The sequence below is a fragment of the Vombatus ursinus genome, unplaced genomic scaffold (assembly GCF_900497805.2).
Source record: "Vombatus ursinus unplaced genomic scaffold, bare-nosed wombat genome assembly UNPS02005459.1, whole genome shotgun sequence".
NCBI classification, from domain to species: domain Eukaryota; kingdom Metazoa; phylum Chordata; class Mammalia; order Diprotodontia; family Vombatidae; genus Vombatus; species Vombatus ursinus.
This window is the reverse complement of record NW_020945237.1, coordinates 13,075,359-13,085,883: the sequence shown is the minus strand read 5'-3', so window position 1 is coordinate 13,085,883 and position 10,525 is coordinate 13,075,359. Positions and strand designations below refer to the sequence as shown.

Sequence of the window (10,525 nt, the reverse complement as noted above, 5' to 3'; positions counted from 1 at the left end):
CCCCCCGCCTTAGTGAATCGGTCACGTTTAGGACCCTCTAAGTCTATCCTAATTCTGCCAGTAGAATCGAGGGTATTGGAGGTCTAAACTTTCAAAAGGAAGGGTGCCCACAACTATCTAGAAAACTTACAAATACTCAGGCTTTTTTTTTAACACTATATTTTGCACTACATCACCAAGTGTAATTTGCCAAGAAATATTATACATTTTATCTATGGAAAGTTTTTTTTTAAGTTTACACTTAGCAATTGTGATACTTAGACAGATGGAGTGAAAGGCAGATTTGTATCAGCATTTAACGCTATGAGTGCGTTTTACATAACGTTTGTTGTGCCATGTGCTTATAAAAACAACAAACAAAACAGTAAGAACCCAGAAATATTGGAAATGGAAGTTTGAATTTGAATAGTACGTGAGGAATTGGGTAAAGTCGGTTCTTTTTCATCTTTCGGGGAGGGGGGAATCGACCTCACAAAATACAGCTATTCAGCTTGAAATGCCTTAATTTTCTTTTTACTCCAATGATTCCAAAACAAACCAAAAAAGGGAATTTCCTGGTTTCTGTGTAATCCAATAAAAAATTAGTGCCCGGGCTGTAGGGCATTGCTCTATAAAACCATATTTTAATCTGATTGCGATGAGATCTGTTGATAGAATTAATATTTGAAAGGATCCTTGTGCATCCTTAACTGGGAACTTGTGAATTTTTTATCTCCTACGTTTTTGTGCTCTATTTAATTGCAACAGTGGAAGGTACTGACTGGAGTTCATATTCCTAGAGGTGCTTGGGCTACCGCCAGTGGATTGGAACAAAAACTGGTTTCCGAAGCTAGTTCTGTCCCTTGTGCCCCTTCCTTGCTCTCTGCCGCCTATGGGTGCTACTGAGTTTTCCAGAGAAGCTTCAGCAGCCAGGGATGGCGCTTGACACTTCAGTGTCACTTAGCACTGAATCTCCACACATTTGGTCCCTGTGTAAAATAAACAAATAAAAACTCTGGTGATCCAAATAAATTGTGGTTCTTGGTATTTGGGTGTCATTTTAAAAAATCTGTTTTGCACCCTACTTTTTGAGATTTTTTTCCCTAAATTCAGAGGCACATTCTAAAATGCCCTTGTGTTTCAGGAAAATATTGCAACAAAACAAGATAACTGGGGTGGGGGGGCGCTTGCAGAAGGAAAAGTAGCTTTTCTTTGATAGCGTTTAATTGGAATTAAAAGATTCTTCAGCTGTAAACATTCTTTATTTATTCAGCACACATAAGCAAGCATTGTTTTATCACCATCATAATTATGGTGTCCTTTAAACTGGCTGATAGTAGGAAAGATAAGGGAATGGGCCTGTACATTCAGATCATATCTCTTTTCTATCCTCCACTCTCTCTCTCTCTCTGTCTTTCTCTGTCTGTCATCCTCCCCCTTCCTATTCCTTCCTTGATCACCAGGGTCCTCACAGTCCTTGGTAACATGGAGAACTGAAGCTTTGTGGCCTGACCAATCCTTACATTATCAAAGTGATTTGTATCACGTTGCTGATTTGATGCATTTCATAACTTTCTGATCCCCCTACATTTTTCATTGCTTTTTAGCTCACAATATATAATTTCTGATAATAGTTCTTGAGTAGCATTGCTCACCTGTATGTAAGAAAATGGTCTCATGCATCAGGGTCCCTTGCTGTACCTTTGTCTAATTCAAAATGCACACTTTTAGGGCCTTTTCAGAACAAAGCCTCACAAAACCCTCTTTACCTCCAAGGATTTGCAAATTTATAAAGGCTGCATTGAATTCAAGATGGGTCAAGGGGCAAAAAAAGGGTAGAAGGTCACTGCATTTTGATTATGGGTCAGTAGACAACATGGCATGTACTATGTGCCCCAAACTCCTGTTAAAAACAGGATTTTAAAATGCCTTAGAATAGAAAGATAGGCAGTTTGGAAGACACCCTCATTCCTGGTCCATTTGAGATAAGCCTAAAAGAAAAAGAAAATTGAAGGAAAATACACTTAGCTAGATTGTAAATTGTTGCTTAGTTTATTATTTATCCCCTCCCCTCCCCCCCAAAAAACCTTCAAAGGTGTGATATTGTTGGATAAATTAAGTTATGGATCTTTTGACTATCAGATAGGATTTCATTGTCTCACATCTTCAACTGGTTCAATTCAACATGATTATTTATCTTATATTTTAATTTATGCTATCTTTTAAGTATTATATTTGGCTTTTACGAATAGCAGAAGTAACTCCTCTTATTCTTTCTATTATCCTTATATTATTGTTGTCACTGTGATGTCCTCAAACTGTTTTCTTTTTTAATCCAGTTTGAACAAATTGTGCCCATGGATCACTAAAACAAATGTATACAGAGAAGGAGGTGGGGGAGAGGACTGAGGGGTTGAATCCTCATTTAAATTATGTATGTCTGGGTGAAAGCTTGGAAGGAAAAGGTTTATTTTAATGCTCTTCAGTACTTTAATTATATGACAATTGTAGTGTGGAAAATGCAAAAGTACCCTTAGGTTTTCCTTCAGGTTTCCAAAAGAATTTTCCCCATTAGTAAACTACTGCTGCAAATTGCTGTTGCATTTCCCAGCTAACCATTTAAAGGACTGTAAATGCTGTGTGCATTACTCGGCTCCAGAGGGAAGAGGTCAGACTGAATTGCAATGGTATTTAAACATAAAAATGCAGGGAAAATAAATCAAAATACAGCATCTGAAGGTAAATTTAGCACATTCACAAGGGATATGTACAGATAAAGTTTGTTATTCTCATTCATTTAACACCTTTTTAAAAAAATGAAAGCACAATCTTTTTTTAACAATAGATATAGTAAATAGGTGTTAAGAATCTTTTTTATCCTTATTTATTTATAATGCTTTTCCTTTCACCAAGCAGCATTGTTTTGAAAGCTGAAATACTTTCTACCATAGATTGTAAATTGTACGTTCCTCACCACAAAAATTATCATATTTAATTAATAAATTTAGGGTTTGTCTTGTGCATATATCTAAACATGCACATACTTCACTCATGAAGCTATGAAGGTGGAACATACATATATGTGGATTTTAGTGTATCAACAAATATATATATGGCTTTGGGAAGCATAAGAATCAATAGATATTTTGTTAAGAAGAAATTAAGACTGACCATCTCCTGAATTGGGTTCAGTTGATTGTAAAGGAGGTTGACATGGTCGACAAATTTATCAAAGAAACTCCTTTGCTTTTGAGAGATAGCACTTTATATACATCTGGATCCGTACACACACTCAAAGTAAGTAAATTATTGCATAACTTTAAACATAATTGATAACAGACACCTTTAATTTTTCATCTCCATTCTTTTGGCCAGCTTTCACATTAATAATCTAAGCCATAAATGTTGGTAGCTATTGATCGCAATCCCCTGTGTGCATGCAAATCCATCTTAAAGTCCCCTGCCTTTCATGTGTGTGCGGGCAGGGGCCTCCACTAGATCTTTTTATCGGGATCGACCCCCAAGGTGCCTGGAGAAGACCCCGGATATACAACGTGTGCTGATGGCCAGAAGAAAGCTGTCCGTCACATTCTACGTGCGTGCACACACACACACACACACACACACACACACACACACAACCAAGGGGGAAGTTAAAGGAACAAAAGAATGCATTTGACGTTCAGAAAGATTCTTACTAGAAGTATAAAAATGTATAAATGTGTAAATACGTGAGCACATACAGATACATATCACGTTTAAATAGAGGTAACATTTCCCAAGATTTCTGGCTTTTATTTTTCCCTATTTGACTCTCATTAACTGTATCTTGTTCCTTTTTTTCAATCCAATATATTTGCTACTGGTATTTAAAACATTCTATGCTGCAAACATCTTAAGAGATGGCTAAAAGGGAAGAGTCAGGCAATTTTGAAACTTACTAAATCATGTTGCCATGTGCAATTGTGTGTGTGTGTGTGTGAGTGAAAATCTAAACAGGACTAGAGAGCAGCTAAACTACCTGGCAAGAGAAGACTGTCTACCCAACCTTTTGTGATCTCTTCTCAAAGGCTTTCTCTGAGTTTACTGTTTCTTGACGGTTTGACTCTATAGTCTTAACCTTAAAGCGGGGGGGAGGGGAATTGGGCGGAGGGGAGCTGGGAGGGAGGAGAGTTGGCAGTATATAAGTGCATCAGGAGGAATTTTTAAACGACATTATTGTCTCTGGCAATAGAAAGGCTCTGATGATTCTACTTTGTAAAACAAATACCAGCGTCTGTTTTGCCTCGAAACTTTGCTTTCTGCTCAAAGATTGTACATTCTGCCTCCTGTGAAAGTGAAGGAGAAATCCGCGGCGTGATAGATCCCGATGCACCAGAAAGCTAACTCGGTGGATGGTCTGAGCTGTGACGAGGCATTGTTCATTCTGCCTCTCGGTTACGTTGAAAGCCTGAAATATCACGAGATCCATTCAATGAGCCTTCCTTCATTCAAGGGACAAAAATGTAATTTGCTATAGCTCTGATTTCTTGGATGGAAATGCTATCCTTAGATTTCAAAGGCAAGAACTAGACATCGTGGTTTGTACACACATTGATTAAGTTGAAGAGCGGCGATTACATCGGTGCTGAGTGCAACAGTAGTCCAAGGCTGACTTTTCAAATCCCAGCCTCCTGAGTTACAGACTCTCCTAAATAGACTTCCTTAATTTCCGGATGTACTTCTTGAAATTCCCAATTCTCTTCAGAATTCCTGGGAAATTGCAAGGGAGCTGAAGTGGGGGTGGGGAGCTGTGGCATAGATTCCGCCTTGTCATGCAAAACTACCTTTTTTTTCTCCTCTCCCCCCTTAAATTCTTGATTTTTGTTTTTATTTTGTCTTGTCTACTGGTGCTAAACTCTCCAGGCCATGGCAGTGGAAGCTGGAACTTTTGAATGAGAAGGAAGACATTATTATACACCTTTTCCCCTCATTGAAGCACCCCCCCCAAAATATCCGTTTATTCTTTTAACCACTCGGATGTGTCTATTTTTGGAGGAGCAAGAATCTATATAAGTGTCTATGTTGCATCCAGTTTGCAGTTGCAAACGTTGACAGAGGACAGTTAGTGGGACTTTGCAGAATTTTACATATCAGCTTGCAATCTGCCAAGGGAAGCATTGTAATCCAAGTAAGAAGCTTGCTCTCACTTGGCAGTCTTGGGGATATCCTTGTGAATGACACGAAAATGTCTTTCAGGTACCTAAGAAGAAGTTAAATCTTACTGTTACATATCCAAAGTGAATTAAAAAAAAAGATTAGAATGCCTGGCTTCCACGGAAAAATAGAAGACTGTGAAAAAGCTCACTGAAAACTACCAACCAGGAACATCATAGACTACTGAAAGTCTACATCACACAGCAGCACTTTTTTTTCATCATTATTACGTAAAACCTCTGGAAGCACCTTGGGTGTTTTACATTTTCTTTTCTTTGCTGCAGAAGCAGTCAGCTCCCTGGAATCCTGACTGCACAATCCACCACCCTGGAATTGCCTAGGCTGGGGATCCTACTACGATTTTGCAGGCTATCCAGCCTGGTTAATTGTGAAAAGTGCACACATTTCTGGCTTATCTATGCTTTGTTATGGGTCTGACGTGAAACCACCTCCTCCCTCCATACTACAGAGCAGATATTCTGTTGAACTGTTACAGTATTTCGGAGCAGAAGCCTTCGACAGCCTCCACAATCAAATAACTTTGTTACTGGATGTAAAAAGGCTAGATTAAGCAAAAGAGGAAAATCAAGAGAAATCCAAAACGTAAGTATCTGCTAGGGGGTGGTGAACAGTCGAGGGTTTAACTTTGTAGTTCCCAGCCTCCCTCCCCACTCCCATAAGGGAAATACCAGGCGATTCTGCACATTTCCCCTTAGCTCCATTTTCCAGAGAGAAAGGAGAAGGGAATGAGTGCTTATAGAGACGTGGTAATATTTTTAAAGTCCCTTTCCTTTTAAAGGATGATACATTGTGTCCCTAAAACGCCAAGAAAGCAAAAATGAGCAGTATTCCTTTAAATACATATATAGTATTTTTTAAAGCCTACAAGGCATGCACATCCTACAGGCGATGAAGTCTGTGAGTCAGTGTATTTGAGCTCCGATAGTTTAATAGAAAGATTTATATACTAACTGTATTATTTACTTTGGGAGGGGAGGTGGCAGTATAAGGGTATGCTAATTAGTGGGAGATTTTTTTGGGGGAAGGGGTGGAATATCAATTTTTATTGCATCACCTGTCAGGAGTGTCCAATCAGCGTTGGCTTTAGGGGAATTAATTGATGAAGGTGTCTCCGGACGAGCTCACTTCACTCTGTCATTTTATTTGTAGCTAAAGCAGCGGCGGGAATAGCAGCTGCATTTCTTTTCTCTTTCTCCCTTCACATTCCATTATCATAGTGCTCCCATGGAGAAGCAGGGTATAATAAAGGGGCACAGGTACTGATCTTCAACAGCAACTTAGGCACTCTGGCAAACCAGGAGCCTGATGATTTTTTCCTTTTTTCAAAAAACAAAAGCAAAAGCCAATCAAGAATCTAGTCAATGTAATTTCATATTTTTTTCCATCTATGTGTCTATATTATTTCTCCTCGACTTTGGCACTCCCTTTCACCGGGAATAACAGTCTTTGTTATTTTATTAGCAGGATGCCTTGAGACATATGCAGCATCTGGTGGAGGATTAACATACATACATCTCTATGTATGCGTCACATATATATTTACTGCAAATGGTGGGAATCATTTAACACCCGAAATGGGCGACTTGAAGTCGGGCTTTGAAGAGGTGGATGGCGTGAGGCTCGGGTACCTCATCATTAAAGGAAAGCAAATGTTTGCACTCTCCCAGGTTTTCACAGACTTGCTGAAAAACATCCCGAGGACCACCGTCCACAAGCGAATGGATCATCTGAAAGTGAAAAAGCATCACTGCGACCTGAAGGAGTTGAGGAAACTCAAGGCTATCAACAGCGTAGCCTTCCACGCGGCCAAATGCACTCTGATCTCCCGGGAAGACGTGGAAGCGCTCTACACTTCTTGCAAAACCGAACGAGTCCTCAAAACCAAGCGAAGGAAAGTCAGTAGGGCTTTGTCAACAAAGGAGCTCCAACCGGAACACGCCGCCGCCGACCCTTACCCTGGCTTTTGGAAGGACAACCACCAACTTTGGCTGGGATTGAATGAATCGGCGCAGGCTCTGCCAATCAGCAGGCAGGCTCTGCGTCCCGGGGACGCCGCCTCGCTACCGGCCGTCGATCTACCTCAGATTTTTAGCAAATCCCCGGGTCAGCGCTACCCGGAAATCGCGCGATCGCCTTGCAAACCCCCCCTAAACTATGAAACTGCTCCGGTACCCGGGAACTACATCGCCTTCCACTCGGATCCCCCGTACTTTCGGAGCCTGCTCTGCAGCAAGCACCCGGCGGCGGCGGCGGCGGCGGCGGCAGCCGCGGCCGCCGCCGCCGCCGCCTACTACCAGTCGTCCGCAGCCCTCCCGCAGCCCAAGCTCGCGGCCGGGGCCGCGGGGAGCCCCGTGAGCTTGACTTACAGATACAAGCGGAAGCGAGCCTGCGAGGCGGGCGGCAAGGACTGCCTGCTGAACCCCCACGCCGGCGCCCGGCGTCTCCTCATCCTGCCCAGGTCCTACAAAGCCAAGGCGGCGGCGGCTGCGGCTGCTGCGGCGGCGGCGGCGGCGGCGGCAGCGGCGGCGGGGGCCACTTGTCTGGAGCGGTTTCACCTGGTCAACGGCTTCTGCCCCCCTCACCACCACCACCACCACCATCACCACCACCACCACTCCCGGCAGCAGCAACAGCAGCAGCAGCAGCCGCCCCCGCAGCCGCCGCCGCCGCCTGCCCACCATCCCCCGCACCTCCCCCATCACCAGCCGCCGCCGCCGCCGCCGCAGCAGCCGCAGCCGCCGCAGCAGCAGCCACATCTGGGCAGCTTCCCCGAGAGTTACAGTAGCGACTCCGAATCCAGCTCGTACTCGGACCATGCAGCCAACGACTCGGATTTTGGCTCCAGTCTGTCCAGTACCAGCAACTCCGTGTCCTCCGAAGAGGAGGAAGAAGAGGAGGAGGGAGAGGAGGAGGAGGAGGAAGAAGAGGAGGAGGAGGAGGAGGAGGAGGACGGGAGTGGCCTGTCGGACTCGAGCGAAGTCAGCTCTGAGGAGGAGGACACGTCTTCGGACTCGGATTCCAGCTCCGGCTCCAGCCAGGTCTCAGTGCAGAGCATCCGTTTCAGGCGTACCAGCTTTTGTAAACCCCCCAGCATGCAGGCGCAGGCCAACTTCTTGTACCACCTGGCCACCGCCGCGACTGCAACCAAACCCGTTGCTTTCGAGGAGGCCGGCAAGCTGCCCGACCTCAAAAGTCATGTCAAAGCAGAATCGCCAGAGGATTGGAGTCATCAGAGCTGGGCATCCAAAGCGCCTCCCGTGTGCTGCCCCAGCAGCCTGGGAAGTTGTTTCACAGAGATAAGGAACGATAGGGTATCTGAGATCACATTCCCACACTCTGAAATTTCCAATAACTTAAAGAGAACTGACCTGACAATTAACTGCGTTGCAGACGGGGCCTCTTCACCTAGCCCAAAGACAAACAATGCATTTCCACCACAAAGAATACTCAGAGAGGCAAGGAAATGCCTGCAAGCTACTACTACTCACTGTGCAGATAACAATACAATACCTTCTAGGTTTTTAAATAATGATTTTGCTGCTGCTGCTGCAGCAAATTCAGAAAAAGGTTCCAAAACCCCTCATTGTATTGAATTTGCCACGGATTTGCCCCCTTTACGAACTGATCCTGAGGTGGATGCTGCTGTCGCTCCTGCACACCCAGAATCAGCAGCAGTAGCAGCAGCTAAAACAGAAACTCCGTGCCCTGACTCAGGCAATAAAGCATTGCCATTTCTGCACAATATTAAAATCAAAATAGAGGACAGTAGTGCTAATGAAGAATATGAACCTGACCTTGTTAAGCATAAGCTAAAGTGTGAGTGCAATGATACAAAGGGTGAGTTTTACAGTGTGACTGGAAGTAAGGAGGAGGACGCTTTGTTAACAGCCAAGGAAGATTTTGCATGCACTGAAAAAGAAACCACTTCCTTAAATCCACTGACTCAGAGTCAGGGCCTTTCATGCACTTTAGGTTCTCCAAAACCTGAGGATGGGGAATATAAATTTGGTGCGAGGGTGAGAAAAAATTACAGGACACTGGTGCTGGGAAAGCGACCTGTACTGCAGACTCCTCCAGTCAAACCAAATTTGAAATCAGCTAGAAGCCCTCGTCCTACAGGTAAAACTGAGACACATGAAGGAACACTGGATGATTTTACAGTTACCAATAGACGAAAAAGGGTAGCCAGCAATGTAGCATCAGCAGTGAAAAGGCCATTTAATTTCATGGCAAATTTTCCCTGTCCACCATCACTAATTATTGGGAATGATGGGGATTTGTTGCCGGCTTATTCCTTAAACACCACTAAGGATTCCCAACCTCCTCACAAGGCCCATCCTATATGGAAATGGCAGCTGGGCGGTTCTGCAATACCTCTTCCACCTAGTCACAAGTTCAGGAAATTTAATTCATAAAAATATTTTGGGAGATATTTTCTTGAACCATATTACCTTCCTTATGTTGTAAACTGCACGGGATGGTTTGTACAAGTCCATTATGCTTTACACCCCTTTTGGAGTCCTGGTTTATCACATTGTGAAGACAGAAATCGGATTACTTTTTTTCATTGTGGTTTTTTTTTTTTTTTTGGGGGGGGGGGGGGGGGGGGGGAGGAGGGTTGGTTTACATTCCACAGACTACTTCAGGCTAAAGACTCAAGTAAAACTCAGTTATTATGGTAGAGCTGGAACACTTTACTGTTTCAATGCTAATAATGCACCGGGTACCTCAATTCAACTGCTACAAATAAATGTCAAAAGGTTGAATAATAAATATTACAATGAGCCATTAAGTTTATGCACTAGATTTCGGACATAGAAGTATAACTGTTAATTCAGTGAAAGTTTGTTAAGTTACATGGTTACACAGGGAGGTATCAAGAGGGTTCTGTGTGGCCACACTCTACTTTCCTGGAGCTCTTGTTCCGGTGGTGTAGGGTATCTTTTCTTTTTCTTTTTCTCCAACCCCCCTCCCCCCCACAGAGGAGTTGCACTTACTATTTTTTTCTGTAGAGTGGAAAGGTTGGGGTTTGAGTCCTGCTCAAGTACTGGTAAAAGCTGCCTCTTCTATAATGAGTAAAAATAAATATGGAATTGTATTTTTGGAAAGGTGTGTTTTTACTTGTACAGCCACTCCTTGCAATTGGAAAAGTAGGGTTGTTTTGTTGTTGTTGTTGTTGTTGTTGATGTTGTTGTTGTTACCCAAAGGTCTTAAATAAGGTTACTGTAACCCAGTAATGTACTGAAGTTGTGGTCTGAAAATGCCCCTTAAAGCTTGCAAAGCAACTAAAATATTTCCCTGGATAGGAGGACAATTTATAGCCCACCTC

General features: G+C 43.2%; 1 protein-coding gene across 1 annotated transcript; it reads left to right on the top strand.

Annotated features, from left to right (window-relative positions):
• The first annotated feature begins 6,609 nt into the window (after window positions 1-6,609).
• SKIDA1 (SKI/DACH domain containing 1) lies at window positions 6,610-9,611 on the top strand. The gene has a single exon (XM_027847977.1). It carries the CDS (start codon window positions 6,771-6,773, stop codon window positions 9,609-9,611), a length of 2,841 nt encoding a protein of 946 aa, XP_027703778.1. The 5' UTR covers window positions 6,610-6,770.
• The last annotated feature ends 914 nt before the right edge of the window (window positions 9,612-10,525 follow it).